The 20674-nt window shown below is 51.0% G+C and overlaps 1 protein-coding gene across 3 annotated transcripts; it reads right to left on the minus strand.

Moving 5' to 3' along the window:
- Nucleotides 1-619: 619 nt before the first annotated feature.
- On the minus strand, nucleotides 620-19101 carry prdm2b (PR domain containing 2, with ZNF domain b). Of its 3 annotated transcripts, none has more exons than XR_012982997.1 (4): nucleotides 9938-10038; nucleotides 4916-9582; nucleotides 1335-3755; nucleotides 620-1302 (listed from the first exon to the last, which is right to left on the minus strand). XR_012982997.1 is itself a non-coding variant. In XM_076268030.1 (4 exons), the coding sequence occupies exons 2-4, from the start codon at nucleotides 9954-9956 to the stop codon at nucleotides 3729-3731; spliced, it is 4698 nt and encodes a 1565-aa protein (XP_076124145.1). In that variant the 5' UTR covers nucleotides 9957-10042; nucleotides 18924-19101; the 3' UTR covers nucleotides 620-3728. The 3 variants fall into 3 exon arrangements, 2 of the variants coding, with proteins under 2 accessions (XP_076124145.1, XP_076124144.1); XM_076268030.1 differs by adding an exon at nucleotides 18924-19101 and having other exon boundaries at nucleotides 620-3755; nucleotides 9953-10042; XM_076268029.1 differs by having other exon boundaries at nucleotides 620-3755.
- Between the last annotated feature and the right edge of the window lie 1573 nt (nucleotides 19102-20674).

Here is a 20674-nt window from a genome sequence, read left to right on the forward strand (position 1 = left end):
CACACACACACACTACACTCATACATTCATGTACACACTCATGTACGTACACACACACACTACACTCAATGCACACACTCATGTACGTACACACACACACTACACTCAATGCACACTCATGTACGTACACACACACACTACACTCAATGCACACACTCATGTACGTACACACACACACTACACTCAATGCACACACTCATACACTACACTCAATGCACACACACATGTACGTACACACACACACTACACTCAATGCACACACACATGTACGTACACACACACACTACACTCATACATTCATGTACGTACACACACACACACTACACTCACACACTCATGTACGTACACACACACACACACACACGTGTGCCAGCCACGTTGGCTCAGCATCCTCTGATCCAACACACTGCACCCACCAGCCCCAACAGAGAGAGGAAGAGGAGAGGGGGGGGGGGGAGGAAGAGGACAGAGGGACGGGGGAGAGAAGAGGGAAGGAAAGAGGGAGGGAGAGGGGGGTGAAAGAGAAGGAGGGACAGAACAGGGACAAAACAAGAGGGAAAGTAATGTGGAGGTAATATAATGTGTAAACGTAAATCAGTGTATGAAACACAATGGCAAGTTGTTGAAAAACTTGTTTAATATTTTTTCTTTCCCACATCATCATACATTACATTAAGGGTAAACAGGAACGTTATTCTTTTGTTCTTCCCAACACACATACAGCATACAACAATTCCCAGATACAAACGACCGACATGAGGACACACACTCTCACTGCCCACCCAGAGATGGGCAGGGGTCAGACAGGGTCGGTCAGATCGCTCCCTCTCCATTTTGAAGCGTCTCCCATCTCACATACGCGAGTCCCGCCTGTCGGCTCCTGGCTGTCTCAAGAGGCGAGGAACTGGACAGCTGACCTGCCCCGAGGCCGAGTCCGTCAGAGACCAGCCTGAGGAGCGTCCGTCATCGTCATGGCAACAGAGAACACCATCTTCCTGTCAGGCGGCTTGACGAGCTCAGACTGGACTACGTAGTCGCTGTGCTCGGTCATCAGAACTCTCTCTCCGCCCCCTCACCCACTCTACGGCACAGCTGGACATTCTTCACCAGTGAAAATGATAAGCCACGCCCACTCCCCAGGGCACCCCCCCCCCCCTTAAGACAACAGGCTTTTCTCACCCATGCTCACAGTGACCTCACAGCCACAGCTGTTCTCATTGGTCAATCGCCTCACACATCTACTCTCATTGGCCGATTGACTGACACACACCTACCATCATTGGTTGATTGACTGACACACACCTACCGTCATTAGTTGATAGACTGACACACACCTACTATGATTAACCAGTCATGTTTTACAGCAGTTCTCAAGGGCTAGTCACCTCACATTGCTGCTCTCATTGGCCAGTTTTGTTGTACAGTTGCTCTAATTGGCCAGTAAACAGATACAATTTGATTGGCCAGTCACTAAATAGGCTTCAGCTATTGACCAATCAGCTTCTGCCCCTTAGCAGGCCCAGGTCTGTATAGTTTGACTGGCAGTTCAGCAAAAAACTTGTTTCCTGCCTCTCCACCCTAGACACACACACACACTGCAGGAGCAGTGTGTTAAACAGCCCTTTGTAACCTACCGGACACCTGATGGGGGCGCTAGTGAGCTAGTGAGGTCGTGCCTGTTAACCTACGGGACACCTGATGGGGGCGCTAGTGAGGGAGGTCGTGCCTGTTAACCTACCGGACACCTGATGGGGGCGCTAGTGAGCTAGTGAGGGAGGTCGTGCGTGTTTGTTAGAGTGCCAGTCCTGCTGGTGAATATCTGGAAGCCCTTGATATGGCAGACGGGCGCCAGTGAGTCCAGACCCACTCCAGTCAGAGGACCTGTGAGGCCCCGACACTGCACCCATCTGAGATCTCCTATACGGAGGATGCGCTACACTCTAGAGTGTGTGTGGAGGATGCGCTACACTCTAGAGTGTGTGCGGAGGATGCACTACACTCTAAAGTGTGTCCCAGAGCTCTGTGGTGCGGATGAGGATGCGTTACACTCTAGAGTGTGTGTGGAGGATGCGCTACTCTAAAGTGTGTCCCAGAGCTCTGTGGTGAAGAGTGTAACCCTGAGGCGGCTATGATGGACTAGAGCTTTGGACTGCTGGAACCCTGGACTAGCGCACTGGACTGCTAGAACCCTGGACTAGAGCGTTAGACTGCTGAAGAGTTTGACCCTGAGCCAGAGCTACACGGGACCAGCCATCAGACATGGAGGGAGGAGTAGAACTGCACACACACCTCTGAGTGGAGCAGAATAGTGTATTAAAGAGGACAAATTAACTCCAAATTAAGATTAAGAAATTGAAATATCCCTTGGCTTGCGAAACAGATCATCTCTGTTAGTGATTAAAGTGCTTTTGGACAACATGGGGCACATTAGACAACATGAGGCATATTGGACGACATGGGGCACATTAAGTAACTTCACATTTTCATCATCTGGAAGGTTTTGAATTCAAAAGTTCCTTTTTGCCTCAACAGGACAGTGAGAGTGTTCCATGTCCTGTGTGGAGCGCCATTGGAGCGGCAGGGCTTCACACAGGCATGGACGAGAGGGAGTCTAGGAGACACACACACACACACACACACACACACACACGAGAGGAGAGATGATGAGGTGTGCGGCCCTGGACCTAACGCCACGCAGATATCATGGCTTAGAGTCAGAGCAGGAGTCTAGGACACACACGCACACACACACACGAGCACTCAGTCCAGCTGTCTCAAACAGATTGCTTCATCTGGGTCACACATTTACATTTTTAAAAAAAGAAACCTCTCTTTACAGGAGAGCATGAGCATTTCATTCTCTAGAGCATTCCGTTAAATTAAATACAGGTAAGTGTGGCCCACACACACCTGCGCAGGACTGGGCAGGACAGGGCAGGGCAGGGCAGGGCTGGGCAGGGCAGGGCAGGACAGGGCAGGACAGGGCAGGGCAGGGCAGGGCAGGGCAGGACAGGGCAGGACAGGGCAGGACAGGTGTGGCGAGTGGACTGAGGGGAGGGGCAGAGACAGGCTCAGGATACGCAACTCATGCAGAGAGACGGGAGCAGCACAACCACGCCGGATCAGGGCCACGGCCACGCCGGATCAGGGCCACGGCCACGCCGGATCAGGGCCACGGCCACGCCGGATCAGGGCCACGACCACGCCGGATCAGGGCCACGCCAGATCAGGGCCACGGCCACGCCAGATCAGGGCCAGAACGGGATCAGCACCGGGTCTGGGCCGGAGGCGGCTGCTCCCTGGGAGAGTCTGCTGGCCCCCCGCCGGTCTCAGAGACTGACCACAGAGAGGAGAGAGAGCAGGGCAGAAGGAACAAGGCTACTTGCAGTAACTCGAGATAAATGATTGCCATTTGCAGTAGGATAGCCATCCATGATAACAGTGCCCCCATCATTACCAATCAAGTCATTGCCTATTTGATTTCAGTATAGATTCATTATGTATCTACAGTCCTTGTCTGCGTGTTTCTGTGTTGTGTGTCCATCGCAGGCTCAGTTCTGGAAATGCAGGGGGAGTTCGGACTTTTGGAAGGTGTCCGAGAGGTCCTCGTTTCCCATGGCAACCGCCCGCACCGGCGACTGGACACAGGCTGGGTCAAAGGTCAAAGGTCACCCAAGGTGATCTCGACCGCCTGCAAGCACGGCTTCCCTCGGAAGGATCCGGAAGGTCTACCTGGAGAGCTTGGCGGCAGCCTCCTGCAGCAGAGAGGAAAGAGTTAGCGGACAGAACAGGACAGGACAGGACAGGACAGGACAGGACAGGACAGGACAGGACAGCTATGCCAGGACAGGACAGGACAGGACAGCTACGCCAGGTACAACACACCACACCTGGGTGCGAGTTTGTGAGCGTATGCGTACTCACTCAAGTGGGCGGAGTCAGGCAGGCAGGCCGAGGTTAATGAATAAACGATTTGGTTAAAGTCGACCAATAGCAGCAATATCTTTAAGTGGAATGCGTCAGACGATATTACAGTAGCATTTACAATCTCTGGATTGTTGCGCATCTTATCTGAATACTTTTTCAAATAATAATATGTAGCATTTCTTCTGCTATTCACAAAAACATGTTGGAACGAATTTCGGAAGTCAAATATAAATCGAATATTTAAAAAATCAATACTAATCGAATTTTGAAATTACTACTCAAATGTGTTTTTTGGGGAGTTTTTTTGTATGTGTTGGCTAACTTTAGCAAATATGTGAAAATTAAATGCTTTTGTCACGTCTAATGCACAATCTAAAAATGGCTTTGTGATTGGTTAGTGTACTTAGATTCCTGATTGGCTAGCCAAACCTGAGCATCGCCATTGGCTATTCAAAAGGAAGTGGCAGAACAGTCTTAGAATAGTTTCGTAATTGAAAGACAGCCACTGTGGAAGGTTTAGTACCTGTGGAATATATTTGTAAGCGAAGGACATATGAGTAATACTTAAAATCGTTCGTGTTATTTTTTTGTTAAATCACAAATCATTTTTACACTTACAAATCCTGATACACACACACACACACAATTCATATGAGACGCTTCTCATCCCTAAGGTGGTGCAAAAGTCTGTGCACCTGCAGAAAAGATTTGTAACTGTAGGACAACTTTTTGTACGTAGAATATTGATATGTAATTGTAGAATATATTTGTAATGGTAAAATATTTTTAACTGTAGGATGATTTGTAGCTGTAAAACCGATCCGTACCCGTGGAACAGATTTGTAAGTGTAGGGCATATTGTGATATTGACAATTACTTGTACAGATCATTTTTACAGTTACAAATCATTTCTACAGTTTCAAAACATGATACACACGTACAAAACATTTGAGTCTAATATTCTTCCCTGCTCTGCTGGCCTGCCTACCTGGGGTTCCCTTGCGTCCTGGCTGGGGGGTTCGTCCAGCTTGCCGTCTCCCGGGGGGGCAGTGGCCTGGAGGCTGCGTGTGACTGGCCCCCCCACCCTCTCCCGCGGGCGCAGCGCGCGTTCGTCCCTCTTGCCCGGAGGCACGGCCGCTTTGCCCTCCGGCGCCCGCTTGCCTGCCCCCTCCTTGCCCGCCTTCTGCCCCTTGGCAGCCATCTGCTCCGCCGCGTCGGCGGTTGGCACGGTTGGAGGGGCGGGGCCTTGGTAGGGGGGCGTGGCCTGGAGGCTCTTCCTGCCCTTCTTGTTGCCGGGGGCAACAGCAGCGAGGGGTTGAGTGGCAGGGCGCTTGCCACGCGTGGCGGCGGCGGCCTTCCCCCTGGGCGGCAGGTTGGCGTCGGTCTCGGCGAGCTCGGAGCTGCGGGCGCGTGTCTTTCCCAGAGGCCTCGGGTCCAACTCCTGCTTGGCCTCGTCCAGCGGGCGTCTCCGCAGACTCATGCTCGTGTCCGGCGGGGGGGCGAGGGCATCTGCGGCCGGCACCGCTGCCTTCCTGCCCCGCTTGGGCGCCGGCTTCATGGGGCAGCTGACGGCGATGTGCTTGGACAGACTGGCGGGGTAGGTGAACTCCCGGCTGCAGTGGGGGCACACGTGCAGCTCCGCTGCGGCCGCAGTCGTCGGCTGCTCCTCTTCCTCCTTCTTCGGCTGCGGCGGCTGCTCCTCTTCCTCCTTCTTCGGCTGCGGCGGCTGGGCGCCCGCCCTCTTGGCGGCCGAGGAGGCCGATCGGTTCTTCTGGGAGATGGCCTTCTGCAGCAGCTGCTGCTTCTTCTTACTGAGCGAGCTCATGCGGGACGCCACCGGCGCCGGCTCCGCGCCGAAGCTCAGCCGCTTGGGTTGGCCCATCCTGCGGAAGGCGCTGTGTGTCGTGGCCGTGGCGGTCGTCGTGGCGACGGGGACCAGGCCGTTGTGGGGCCGCACGGTCTGGCGCAGCGGGATGGGGTTCTTCTTGGGCGTGTAGCGGCGCTTGTCGCTCGCGCTGGCGCACGCCAGGATGTGCTTGTGCAGCTCGGGCATGTTGTCGAAGCTCTGGCCGCACTTGGTGCAGCGGATGGCCGTGGTGAAGGTCTGCGGGATGTTGTGGGTGGTGAAGTTGGTCGCCGAGGCGACGGAGCCGGCCGGCGTGCGGTTGTGGTAGGGGAAGGGCGGCGGCTTGAAGCTGGGGTAGTGCTGGTTGATGCCCAGACGCACGTCGGGCCCCTTGGGCTTGCCCGCCTCGGACGCCATGATCTTTATGGTGGTGTACAGCTCCTCCGTCGAGTCCTCCCGCACCTCCTGGTCTCGCACCTCCTCCCCACCCTCCGCCACCTCCTCCTCTTCCTCCTTCTTGGGCTCGGCGTCGCTGGCGTCCGGGAGGACGGGCTCCGGCGTGGTCTCCGTGGCGATGATGGGCTCGGCGGCAGCGCGGGCGGGGTCGGTGTAGTTGTGCGGCCTCAGCTTGCCGCTCTCGAGCACGGTGTGTGTGCAGTGCTGGTCGGGGTGCAGGTCGCGCTGGTGCTGCTGCAGGTTGCAGGCGAAGGCGAACTCCTTGCGGCAGGCGGAGCAGACGTAGATGCGGCCGACCCCATGTAGCGCCGAGCGATGCTCGCGCAGGGCTTCTGCGCCGCCAAACAGCTGCACACAGAACTCGCACTTCAGCGGCCAATCAGACGCGTGCACCGCGATGTGCCGACTCAGCTCGGCGATGGAGCGGAACGGATCCTCACACACGTTGCACACGAAGCTCTTGGCGAACGCGTCGCCGTCGCGGTCATCGTCACCACCTGCCTCCGCCTCCCTCATCTCCGCGGCGACGCTCCTGGGCGCCTCGTCACTCTCAGGCTCCTCTTTCAGCGCCAGGTGTGTGACGGAGTGTGTGTGTTTAGCGGCTGGGGACTTGCAGGGGGACCGAGCCGGTTCTGCATTCTGCCGGACTGGTTCTTCTGCAGAACCGCTTTGGCTGTGTGGGGACAGGGAGTCTGAGTGACCCAGAGAACTCGAGGACAGGCCAGAATCGTGAGGCAGAGCATCACTGGGTTCCGCGTCGTCAGAACCGGGGGACACGGGCTCGTGTGGTGAGTCGGGTCTCAGTGAGGGGTCAGTTCCGCCGGAGCCGAGCGTGTGTGTGTCTGCGGAGCCGGAGGTGTGTGTGTGGTCCGGCGTGAGCTCTCGGGGTCGAGGGGAGAGCACGGGGTAGGAGGAGGAGGAGCAGGAGGAGGCCGGCTGGTGGAGGGGGGGAGGGGAGGGGGCAGTGGGCAGGAGGGGGGGTGGGGGGGTCGGAGAGGCCAGTCGCGGCGAGCCGGGTGACGAGGGGTTAAAGGTCACCGGGGTCAACGAGGGCGGCGAGGAGTGGCTGGACTCGCCGGGCAGTTGCTCGGAGGCAGAGCCAGGGCTGGCGGGGGAGGAAGTGACATCATCGGCTTCGGCGTCCGGGACGGTACTGCCTGGTGAGGAGGCGGTGGTGGCGTCGGCGTCGTTCTCGTCGCCCCCTGGTGGCAGGCTGGCGTACTCGCTCATCAGCACCTTCTCCAGCATGCTGGTGTTGGGCTTCTTCTTGCGGCCCGGGGGAGGCTGTGTGTGTGCCGGTGGGTTGCCACGGGCATCCGTCTCCGGGGCGACGGTACCAGAGCTGTTGCGGCTCACGCTCAGGTCCAGCACGGCCTCCCCCCCCGCGGGCCGAGCCCCTCCCCCCCCCGCGTCGCTACGACGACGCCCCACGGTGCTGGACAGGTCCAGGGGCTGCTGGTTGCAGGAGCTGCCGCCGCCCCGGCCCGACGGCCAGTCTCTCTGCGCGCGTGTGTGTGTGCGTGTGTGTGTGGCCTCCGCGTCCTCCCGTCCACACACACCCCAGCCGGGCGAGCCGCTCTGGCCTTCCCGCTTGGGCACCTTGAGGATGAAGGGCGGCACAGACTCGGTGGCGGGGGAGGGGGCGGCCGAGAGCGAGTGCTGTGGCGACGTGGGGGGGGAGCCTGTCCGGCGCTTGAACCTTCCGCTGGCGGCTGAGAGGGGGCTAACAGAGAGTGGCGGCGCCGAGCGGTGTGTGTGCGAGTGTGTGTCCGAGGCCTTCTGGCCGTCCTGAGTCTGAGTCTGTAGCAGCTGCTTGAGCTTCGGGGACAGATACACACTCCTCTCCTTCTGGAACGCCAGAGAGTCCGGCAACGGGAACGCACTGCCCACCAGCTGCGACGAGGAGGAGGACGACGAAGAGGCGGAGGAGGAAATGCCGTCGGACTCGACCTTCACGTTGGGCAGAAGAGGTGGCGTGGAGGTCCTGCGTTTCCCTGCAGGCAGCTGAGCGCGCGCGTGTGTGTGTGTGTGTGCGGCCTGCTTGCGGAGCGCCTGGCTGATCTGCTCGGGGCTGATGATGACGCCGTCCAGCCCGAATATCCCGGCGGGGCCCGCATTGACCTCGATGACCTCGCAGGTGCTGCCGGTCACCGTGGAGACGATCTTGCCGTCGATGTAGAGGCTGAGGTTCTCGGAGATGTTGCTGGAGATGTCGGCCATGCCGTCGTCCCTCTCAGCCTCGTCCTCCGAGTCCATGCTGGGCACGTAGACGGGCGGGGGGCTGCCGCTGGGCGACCCCTCCTCCTGCGCCCCCCCCGCCTGCGTGGTCCCCCCGGCCTGCGTAGCGTCGGGCAGCAGCATGCCTCTCCGCCGCACGCCCTTGGGCAGCAGGTGGCGCTCGTGGATGCGGCGCTGGTGCCGGCGCATGTTGGTGTGCGTGCCGAACGCCTTGTTGCAGTACTTGCACGGGTGCAGCTCTTTGGCCTCGCCGCTCTCGTCCACCACGACCGGCCGCTCCGAGTCGCCGCCGGCGGCCAGCTGCTCCCTCCGGTGGCCGTCGGAGGGCGGTGCGTGCGCGCCGTTCTGCGTCGCCATGGGGATGAGCTGGGTGGAGCCGTCGGCCGTCTGCGTGGCCGGGCTGAGCAGAGTGGCGGTTCCGGCCAGCGAGCCGGGTCGTTTGCGGCCGGTGTTCTCGTGGCGACGCTCGTGGCGTCGGCGGCCCACCTGCGAGCCGAAGCTCTTGCCGCAGTAGCGGCAGCAGAAGGACAGCGCCTCCTGCTGGCCACCCAGGCTGTGGATGTGTGCGTGCCGCTCCAGGCCCTGCTTGGTGGAGAAGCGGCGCTCGCAGTGCTGGCACGGGTGAGACTCGCCCTGAAGGTCGTCCTCAAGGTCACCCTCGGGCTCCGGCTCCGCCAGCTCCCGCTCTGCGTTCGGGGCAGAGGACAGGCCCTCAGACGTGACCTCGGGGCTCTCTGGGGTTTCCCTGCCAGCTGTGCAGGGGCCCTGTGGGTCAGGTGAGGTGCTGCCCCCCGCAGGCCGCTCTGGGCTCTGCATGGAGGGGGGCTGCTCCTCCTCATCTTCCTCCGGCTCCTCCTCATCTTCCTCCTTCTCCTCCTGCTGCGGTGGGGGCTCCTCTGAGGTGGGAGGAGCTTCTGATGGGGGAGGGGCTTCTGAGGGGGGCTCCTCTGATGTGGGAGGAGCTTCGGAGGGGGGGTGCTCTGAGGTGGGAGGGGCTTCAGAGTCCTCTGCTCCGCCAGGGGGGTGCTGGGATGGGTGTACGGTCGCCATGGTGCCCAGAGGAGTCTCCTTCATCAGCCCCGAGGACAGGGAGGGACTTTCATCCTCATTCAGCCCTGAGAAACACACACACACACACACACACACACACACACACAGGATCAGCTTACTTTCCCACCCCCAAGGAGCAGGAAGTCAAAAACAATAGAAAAAGTAGCCTAGGCCTTTCAGTAGCACAATAAAAACTACAATAATTACAATTTCAAATGGACAATTACAATTTCATCTTTTAATTGGGATGTTGGACACAGATGGAGATGCACAGAGGGACTAAATGATTTCCACTGTTTGAATTTCATCAGTTATGATACAATCATTTCATCAGTTATGAATCAATCCAGACGTGACTTTAAAATGCAAACACATTCCGTCAGCCATAACACACATGCGTGCGCGCACACGCACACACACCTTGTTCCAACTCACGCATGTCTGGCGGTGTGGGTGAGTGTGTTGCCGTGGGCTTGAGAGCCGGCCGTCTCCCAGCAGCCTGCCGCTCCAAGAGCTTCTTCCTGGCTGCAGGGCACAGAGGTCAGAGGTCACTCACAGCAGGAAAACATGTGAAAAGGAGATTCTCTGCAGGACAACATGGCCGACAGCACAGCATGTGAACAGGATATCCTCCGCAGGACAACATGGCCGACAGCACAGCATGTGAACAGGATATTCTTCGCAGGACAACATGGTAGGGCTGGGCGATATGACTAAAAAATAATATCGCAATATTTTTAGTCTATTTCACGATATACGATATACATCTCGACATTTTCTCAAAAGGACTTCATGAATTCTCACTTTCACCCTGTGATGTTTTAAATCATGCCAGTATGACGCAGTAGGCTAGGATGAATCATACCAGTCCAATCCCTGCAAAGGATATCCGTGATCTGCCACTGATATGTCTCCATATGAATGATGATGCCTTACATCCATAGACACCAAAAGAAAGGTAAGGTACGGTGTGGTGCGTGCTTTCTTAGTTAGTCGTTCGGTTGTTGGTTGATAAATAAGACACGGTTGCGTTTTCCTTTTGAGACAGTCAGATGCACTCATAGACAGTAGCCTAATCTGCCTCAATGTGCAGATCTCATAAATTTAATTTAAAAATCAATGTGGAGGGAAGCATAGCCGAACATTTAGCACGAGAAAAGCATACGTGCAGTGAGATGTGCGTATTTGCATTTCGTTTCGTGCAACCAAATCAGAACTGCTTCCATCTAGTTGAACAACATTAGCCTACGTACGCATAGATAGAATGCTACCGCCGCTTTTGAACTGAAAGTTGACTTCTTCTCATCTACATCTAGACGTCACACCCTCATCTGAAGAGATTGTTCAGGATTGGTTGGTGAGTGTGTGATGTGCGTTGTTCACATTGTTACTGAGAGGGAGGGGGAGAGGTTAAGAGAGATGCCGAAACGGCAAAGTAAGTGTTGCTGCTTAAACAAAATGATGACTGAAATACTCGATATTTGCAATAACACTTTAATGTATCTCACGTACAGCAATCTGCGATATATCAAGTATACTCGGTATAATTGAAAGTTGGTGAAAGAAGGTTTAAATGGTGCATATTAAGTTAGCCATAATAACTTCCGCTTTTGAGACAGACATAATGTTACACTCAGACATGAGCTCAACTGGTGCACTCCGCTCCTGCACATGAAATTACCGACATTTGTCACCGTTCGATTTCACGTGAACCAATACTCTGTAATACCAACGTGGTTTGATTGGTAGGCTACCGGTAAAGGTACAGTGTTCGGTACCCAACCCTAGTGAGCAAACCTAGCCACAGTGGAGTTCAACAGACACACAGGGCGTAAATTTCAGCGCAGGATTGTGGGTATAGCGCATAATTTATTCAAGTCCCGCAACAGTAGCCATCATAATGCAAGATATTCCCGCACACATTTTACAGCGCTATCTGATAACGTTAATCTAATAATGGAGCGGCTTGAATGCGGGACCGGACGGACCAACTTCTGACTTGAATCGAACTTAAACCCTTGCAGATTTTTTCTCTCTCTCTCTCTCTCTCTCTCTCTCTCTCTCTGTTCTCCATTTGAGGAACGTAATCGAGTGCAGACGTGCACGGGCAGTAAGAGACACGGAGCGTATTGATGTCCTAGGTCAGGTTAATTTCACTTTCTAGAAAACGCATTTATTAGGTTAATTTCACTTTCTAGAAAACGCATTTATTAGGTTAATTTCACTTTCTAGAATACGCATTTATTAGGTTAATTTCACTTTCTAGAACACGCATTTATTAGGTTAATTTCACTTTCTAGAATACGCATTTATTAGGTTAATTTTACTTTCTAGAATACGCATTTATTGGGTTAATTTCACTTTCTAGAATACGCATTTATAATAGCCCCACATCTGTAACATGATGTCCCGCTCCCGCCCGCTAAAGCCCGCATGCAGGAGGGATAGCCTATTCAGCTTTTCTTTCTGTCTCACGAAAGGAGCACACACACCTGAGAAAGACTCCAGATGTCAGTTTCTTGGTTCTGAATGTAAACTAACAACTGAAGTAGGCCTAGTCTGGTGCCCTCTTCCTCAGTCATGCTTTCGATTTTTGACAATGAGCAGCAGGAACAAATTGAACCCACGTAAACGACAATATAGGCTATAGGCCTGCTATCCGTCAGTTATGCTTAAACCCCATTTTTTAATGCTGCCTAACAGAACATCCAGCTGAACTATAGTTATGAACACTACTTTAATCGTTTCCATATTTAATTTTACGCACATATTTAATTTGCGGGAGTGCAGTGAATCATCGGTTTGTCCCGCACCCGCGAACGCACCTCTCTCATCCCGCCTGCTCCCGCAAAGAGCTTTATAAAAGTTGTCCCGCGCCGCACTCTTTTGAATCGGGTGAATCGCGGGTCTACTGCGGGAGTGCAGACCTCTAGTCCTAGGCTAACTATAAGCAGGCCTAGATATACATGGTCCTAGGCTAACTATAAGCAGGCCTAGATATACATGTTCCTAGGCTAACTATAAGCAGGCCTAGATATACATGGTCCTAGGCTAACTATAAGCAGGCCTAGATATACATGGTCCTAGGCTAACTATAAGCAGGCCTAGATATACATGGTCCTGGGCCACCATCTGGAACACTGACGCGAGACTTTCTGATGGTCAGGGACAAGCCCTTTGGCCATTACGATTGGTAAATATCACCGGCTACACCCACGCATGTTAACATAATAACGTAGCCTGTTTCACTACTGTGGAAAACGCCTGCTTACCTTAAATGGTAACGACTACAACCAGGAAAGCCACGGAGAAGCACTAGCCACCAGCAGATCAAACTGGCTAAACCTCTTTCATACTGCACAGAGAGGCTGATAGGCAGGTGTGGTGTGATGATCAGACCTTATCTGACACAATATAATAATTAATATACTTCACATGCCATGCATATGGTTGTTATTATTACTACGCTTAATGTAGACTTTACAACTTTTTTTGAAACTATTATTTTTAACTAATGCATGTCCTTCATATAGTTCACTGGCAATCGCTTTGTACAAAAGCTCTGCCAAATGCCACACACATAAACATAAGCTCACTAACTAGCCTGGTCCAGTCCAAAGCAAATCTAATGGAGGTTTATTTCTCAATTTAACCCTTTTTTAAACAAGTGGCCCCAGAATGCATCTCACTACAAGGATACAAGGATACAAGGATACAAGGAAGTTTATTGTCACATGCATATAGTTACTGGGAGTAAGAAATGCAGTGAAATTATGTCTGGTGTCAGCCTATTTGTGCATTTATGTGGGGGGTAAAAACTGCAGTAGAAGAGGGGTTTAGTAGATTAAGTGGCAAGGGCTGCATAAAAAAAGGTGGGGGAGGATTGGGATTGGGTGGGGGGCACCAACAAGGAGCACCCAAGAGCAACAGGGGCAAGGAAAAACTCCCTTACCAAGGAAGAAACCTTGGGCAGATCCACGGCTCAAGGGGCTAACCCAACTGCCAGGGGTCTTGGTGTGTGTGTTGGGGGGATGACAGGGGAGATGGGATAGTGTGCTGTGCATGTGGGGAGAGGGCAGTGTGCAATATGTGTGTTGGAGAAGCTTCCTCATGAGACAATGTGCTGTGTATTGGGGGGGGGGGGCAGTGTGCTGTAAGTATGTTGGGGATGTGTGTTGGAGAAGCTTCCTGATGAAATAATGTGCTGTGTATGTAGGGGGGGCAGGGACTTACTATTGCAAGCAGAGTCCTGTATGTATGATGTATGTGAGTGATGACAGTGAAGATGTGTGTGTGGGCGGGAGGGGAGTGGAGCAGTGACTGTGTGTGTGTGTGTGTGTAGTGTGTGTGTGGGCAGTGTTCTGTAAGTATGTTGGGGATGTGTATTGGAGAAGCTTCCTGATGAAATAATGTGCTGTGTATGTAGGGGGGGGCAGGGACTTACTATTGCAAGCAGAGTACTGTATGTATGATGTATGTGAGTGATGACAGTGAAGATGTGTGTGTGGGCGGGAGGGGAGTGGAGCAGTGACTGTGTGTGTGTGTGTGTGTGTGTGTAGTGTGTGTGTGGGTAGGTGGGGGCAGTGTGCTGTAAGTATGTAGAGGATGTGTGTTGGAGAAGATCCTGAAGACAATGTGCTGTGTATGTAGGGAGGGGGGGGGGGCAGTGTGCAGCAAGTATGTAGAGGAGGCTTACTGTAGCAAGCAGTGTGCTGTATGTATGTGAAGTGATGACAGTGATGATGTAAGTGTGTGTGTTGGGGATGGGGGTGGTGTGGGGGGTGGGGGGGGCAGAAGGCTAGGCAATCAAGGACATGGGTAGATGGAGAAGAAATCAAAAATAATAAATAAAAAGTTCTATGGAGATGCAAAAGTTGGAGAAAGTCAGATATGTGTGTGTGTGTGTGTGTGTGTGTGTGTGTGTGTTTGTAAAATAAATAAAATAAATAAAATAAATAAAATAAATAAAATAAATAAAAGGTCTGTAGCATAGGGAGAGGGATGTAAAAGTGCTAAAAGTCTTGTATGTGTGTGGGGGGGGGGGGTCATGAGTGCTGAGAAGTGAAGTTAGGGTAGGGTTGGGCACCGAAACACTCTAGTATGGCGCCGACGCAAACCGTAGTAACAACATCGAATAACAATGTGGGTTTCGCTGCAGCCTCATTCTAATGCCACTTAAATCTCTGCCATGTTTTTTTTTTTTTAATACGAGGCATGACTGCACACATCATGCGCCACTTCTAAAGTCTTGCTCTGATAGCTATCTAGCCTATCTGGATGTGGTGCTAACATAAACAGTAGACGTATAAGATATGTTAGCATAAACAGTAAGTATAAGTATATATACTCTTTTGATCCTGTGAGGGAAATTTGGTCTCTGCATTTAGGCCATCCTTAAAAATATTTTCGTTTGCCGTAACCCGACCGACCCTGTCAATTTAGAACCGACCCAAATATTTATTTTTTTCCCCTTTTAGTCCGACCGACTTGCCGGTTCTAAACTTGCGTTAATACCGACCGATTGTTTTTTTTACTCTAAACAACCAATACAAATGCAATAAAATAATATTTATTTTAGTAGGCCTAAGTATTGTGAATATAAATTGCCTACATGCAAACGTAGACTCACTTAAATAAAAACCTGTGGAGTCATCTCTACACCATTGGTTTTACGCATGTCACACTATGGCCTATACGCTTTGTTTCATTCACACAAACTGATAACGCTTTTACTTGGCACAAAGTTCTGGAAGAACTGTGCCCAGATCTTTTCCCATCTCTTCTTCCCCCTAGTCTAACGGTGACCGTGTCGAAGTATTGAAATTGGTTGTGGTCTATTCAGCATTTCTCAAAATATGGGTCCGCAACGTGGAGACTGTTGGTCCGCGGAGTCGTGGAGTGAAATTAGGTGATCAAGAAACCGCGGACCGACAAAAAAAGAAAACAAACGTTTCTGCTATCGATGCCATTAAACATGGAGCCATACAATAAAGTGGTGGTATGAGCATTCATTCAATGCGCGTCTGTGCGAGAGAAACTGAAACTAATCGATAACGTTGGTATCAAAGCTCCGCTTCAACCTGTTGGAAGGCTATTTATTTATTTAACGACAATTAATAGAATGACGTTTTTTGGAACTTCCATAGAAACAGAGCAGAGACTGTATAATACACTGTATAGCATTGAGTATTGTATAGTCAATTTTCAATATAACGTGGCCAAAAGCTATTGTTGCCTTCTTTCTGGGTACATGTAGATGAGCCCTATAACCCCAAAGTCTGCCATGACCGGGACTCGGGTCAAAGAAGTTTGAGAAAGGCTGGTCTATATAACCTGCATCAGAATGAGTTTTGCAATAGTGCGCCTGAAGGCACGGGTTGAAGACCCAGTCAGTTACATCACAATATGCACATTTGTGTAAATTCATACCTACGTAAATCACCATGACCAAAATTGTATTTTTTTTTTTACTTTGAATCTTGAAAAAAAAATATTGACCTACCTACCGACCCATTTTTATTTATTTTTGGCTGTTACTGCAAACAAGAATATTTTTAAGGATGGCCTTATCCCAATCCGTGAATTAGTGAAACACACTCAGCACACAGGTGAACACACAGTGAGGTGAAGCACACACTAATCCCGGCGCAGTGAGCTGCCTGCAACAACAGCAGCGCTCAGGGAGCAGTGAGGGGTTAAGTGCCTTGCTCAAGGGCACTTCAGCCGTGCCTACTGGTCGGGGTTCAAACCGGCAACCCTCCGGATACAAGTATACACAGTAAGTTTACACAGTAGATGTATAAAGCAGAGGGGTGCACCACATGCTAGTGGACTGTGTTTGACGTGATAGGACTACAGTTAGCTGCTACCTCAGCTAGCAGACTGGACAAGGTCATCTGGGAGCATCCTCTACAAAGCCTGATTCATGCCCTCTCCACACACACACACACAAACACACACACACACAGGACTGCATCGCATCATCTGACCAGCATGGTCACAGACACCCTCTGTGTGAGGCCACTGTGAGGACACTTCTCTCTGCAGCCTCAAGGCACCTAGGGAAACACCCCCAACTGTCCTCGGTGATCACACACACACACACACACACACACACACACACACACACACACACAGAGAGTATGCAGCCACTGTCCTCACACTCACAGCAATCCCAAAACACTGCAGGAAGCACCCCTGACACCAGACAGCACCACTGGAACTCAGAACACACACACAAGCCACCACTGAGGACAGGACTCAGAAGGATAGAACACCACCAACTACGGCAGGCAGACAGAAACACAAACACACACACACACACACACACACACACACACACACACACACACACACACACACACAGACAGGCAGACAGAAACACACACACACACACCACCACTGAGGACAGGACTCAGAAGGATAGAACACAACCAACTACGGCAGGCAGACAGACATACACGCACACACACGCACGCACATCCCCAAAGAGGACAGGGCTCAGAGGGGTAGAACACAACCAACCACAGCAGACCCACACACACTCAGATACACATGAGCGCACGCGCACGTTCCCAAAGACAGGGCTCAGGAGGGGGTGTGTACACACACACGCCTACAGATCAACATGACCCTGTTTGCTGTGGCCATGTCTGGTACACACTGCTTACACACTTCCCTTCAGTCTGCCTCTAGAACCTGTAGTCTCAAGTCACAGAAATGCCATAACACACTGAAAGCCATGAATACTCTTCACCATCAATTATATAACAATTCACCACTTACGGCCATTTGTCCACTAAATAAACTTACAACAGCATAAACAAGATGAGATGGCTGTAAAGTGTAATAATCTGACCCCCCACATCAAATCTAGGGCACTACTTGGCAGCTCATACCCCTGCTGCCCTGAAGTCTCCCGGATGGGAAGAGCTTTGGTAGAGAGGTCCCTTCTAAGGAAAGGGTGTGGGACTAGCTTGAGCAACCTTACTGCGCACTGATAAAACTGACTAGATTTCCTGTTTTTTCGACATTCTAATTAAATGTGTACTACTTTCAGCAAATCTCTTCGAAAACGGCATTTAGTTGAACATAAACAACTAATGCAACAATGGTGGCGTTTCAGAGAAAAACGCACATAACACAGTAACTGCGTGAGCATCCGGGCGTTTGGGTGGGTGTAACGAGTAGAGAACAGGTCGGATGGCCTGAGTAAAGGTAGTTTAGGAATCCCCCGAGTGAAATCGGCCAAGCTTTCCTCAAATGTTAGCAAGGTTAGGACCGCTCACGTTAGTTTACAGTGCAGAAGACACGAATGCAACACAAACGCATATCGCGTCACGTAACTGATGGGCCCAGGGCAATATCAAAGGAGATTTCTTACATAAGATTGAACCGACAAATATTTAGCAAGCTAGCTGTGCTAGCCATATCGCTGTTGCATAGCTGGCATGCCGATGGGTGACCTGTGGATACCGTGGCTGCACCATAGATTGGTCCAGAAGCTACTTGACTTGCTAACTTGGCTGATGAGTGAAATTGCTCAACCCTGAATACTCTGATAAACAGTGACCTGCTCGATTAGTTCTGTCCTGCAACAATGTTACCACACGATACAAGGGAGAAATCGATCGTTTACCACGATTAACACTATTTGTAAACACGTGAAAGAAACCGATACTACTACGAAATGGGATTCTCACAGACTTAGGGGGTTGGTATAACTAGTGACCATGAAGTACTGGTCAGCAAACACCGGAGGACCCAACACACCGCAGCCTAGAAACTTGAACGCATACATGTAAAATTTAGTAAGAATCGTCAGCATGGAGACAACCACGTAACGTTATCTCATATTCCTCCAAATTAACAGTTAAGTTACTTAACCTTAACGCCAGCGAAAAGAATGAACTGTCCACGCGGAGACAGGAAAGGTCACTACTAGTTAGCTTGCTCTGGAGAGCTAAGGGAAACAGCCCGAGAAAGCTAGCTCGCTAACATCAAACACGAAACAGGTCTGGCTGCTGTCGAAAGTATCAAGCTAGCTAGCGAGTTAGCTTCACAACTTAGACGGACTATCTCCGTATGTGAAATCGCACGATTAAGCATGTTATTACACATTTAATACATGTTAGGTCGCTTAGCTAAGATGGATGCATCCTCTTATCTGCTGGCAGAAAATTTGACACGCTTGCCAACGAGCAGCAACTCCACCTCAAATGTCTGAACTGTAACGTTAGCCATCCTGGCTAACGCAAATTTGAAACTATCCAAGCTAGACCAAGTTTGCCGTTTAACACACTTCCACCAGTACCACGAACACTTGTTTAACTTTGGAAATACAAACACTTTGGTTATACACTCGTCAGGTAACATTATAGACGCCGGTTAAAAGATCATAGTTTACCTCTTCTAGCCCTCGGAGAATTTTTCTTGCTTAGACTGCTTGCTCTTTCTTCCTCCAGTGCAGCTGCTATCTCCGGGTTGTCTTCCCCATTGTACCACACAAGCAATTCTTCCCCTGGTCCGATTGGCTGAAAGAAGTAAAGAAGAGACTATGGACCAATCAGAATGGAGGTTACTGCAGCATGAGTGGGGCGAAGAGGAAAATGTTCAGGCCTGGAACGTCAAGTCCGAATCAAACACGCGAAGCTCTCTTACAACATGTACAAAAGGGAGTAACGCAAACAAGACGTGAGAAGTAGTTCATTCGAGCAAACACCATCTACGGCTGACCTGTAGCTGCAGTCATAATATAATAGCGGGACAGGGCAAGAAAGGGCCACTTCAAGTCTCTTTTGTGTTGCATAAAATATGGAAAACAGCTATAACACCCTTGGTGTGACGTTGGGACGGGTAAACCAGTAAACGGCAGGAGTTAATGAATAAACCATTAGTCGAAACCTTGATTTGAAAGATGTCTAAGCATTTGATGAGTGGCCCCAAGCAACATACCTGTGTATGTAAATATCTGGACGAAAAGATGTTACACATATTTTAACATTCGTTTAAAACATCCAATTATAAAGGTGACCAAAATATGAAGCCTAGGTTGTCATTAGGATGAGACTTGTTCATGATAGCCTAAACTTTGTAAATGATTTTAGTAAGCAATAAACATGTTGACAGACAGTGCTGTAGCTCAAAAGAGCATATGTCCAAAAGTATTATGCATACATTATACCCATTGCTCGTTAACCAGTGGGCCACGGCTGAAGTGCCCTTGTGCCCTTGAGCAAGGCACCTAACCCCTCACTGCTCCCCGAGCGCCGCCGTTGAAGCAGGCTGCTCACTGCGCCGGGATTAGTGTGTGCTTCACCTCACTGTGTGTTCACTGTGTGCTGTGTGTGTTTCACTAATTCACGGATTGGGATAAATGCAGAGACCAAATTTCCCTCACGGGATCAAAATAGTATATATACTTATACTATACTTATACTTTAATCCGTTCTGTACTGTAGTGTGATTGTAATAACTCTGTAGCACGAGGCCTAATGGCCCAGTTTTGCTTATCAGTGGCGTTCTGCTCATGCTTCAGAGCACGAGGGCTTGTGCACACCTGCAAGGAGTGATCAGATATTAGTGACTAGAGACTGCATTCGAGATCCAATCCAATCCAATAATATAATATATATTACAGCTGGAACTGAACAGAAAATGTCATTATAATGTAATAATACATGATCATCATATCATCATATAATATAATATTCAGTGAAATGTACATTAATATGTGCAACAGGCCACATTAGACCTGTAAATCACCTGTGTGTGTGTGTGTGTGTGTAATCGAAATTGGAATACAAGTCAAAGGTTGAGAGCCTGCAGGGGTTGCATCCTGTAATCTCCGCGCTCAGTCCTTTTCTAATCCATAGCTTCTGAGGAAGAATAATCCACAGACACTTTATTTCAGCATATACATGTGGGATAGCTCAGTAAGATCAGCCTGTACATCTGTACACCAGAATGTGCTCATTCTCCCCATCCATCCCCACATCCATCCATCTCCCCATCCATCCATCCATCATCCATCCATCCATCCATCCATCCCCCCATCCCCACATCCATCCATCATCCATCATCCATGATTCTGCTGAATTTCAAAATGTTCCTTTCCATGGCAGGTGAAGTTGCTCATATTTGAGCTTCCTGACCCGG

The sequence above is a fragment of the Alosa pseudoharengus genome, unplaced genomic scaffold, assembly GCF_046254945.1.
Source record: "Alosa pseudoharengus isolate Yale_2024_CS ecotype anadromous, Long Island Sound unplaced genomic scaffold, YU_APseudo_1.1 YU_APseudo_1.1_scf_5, whole genome shotgun sequence".
Classification (NCBI taxonomy): Eukaryota; Metazoa; Chordata; class Actinopteri; order Clupeiformes; family Clupeidae; genus Alosa; species Alosa pseudoharengus.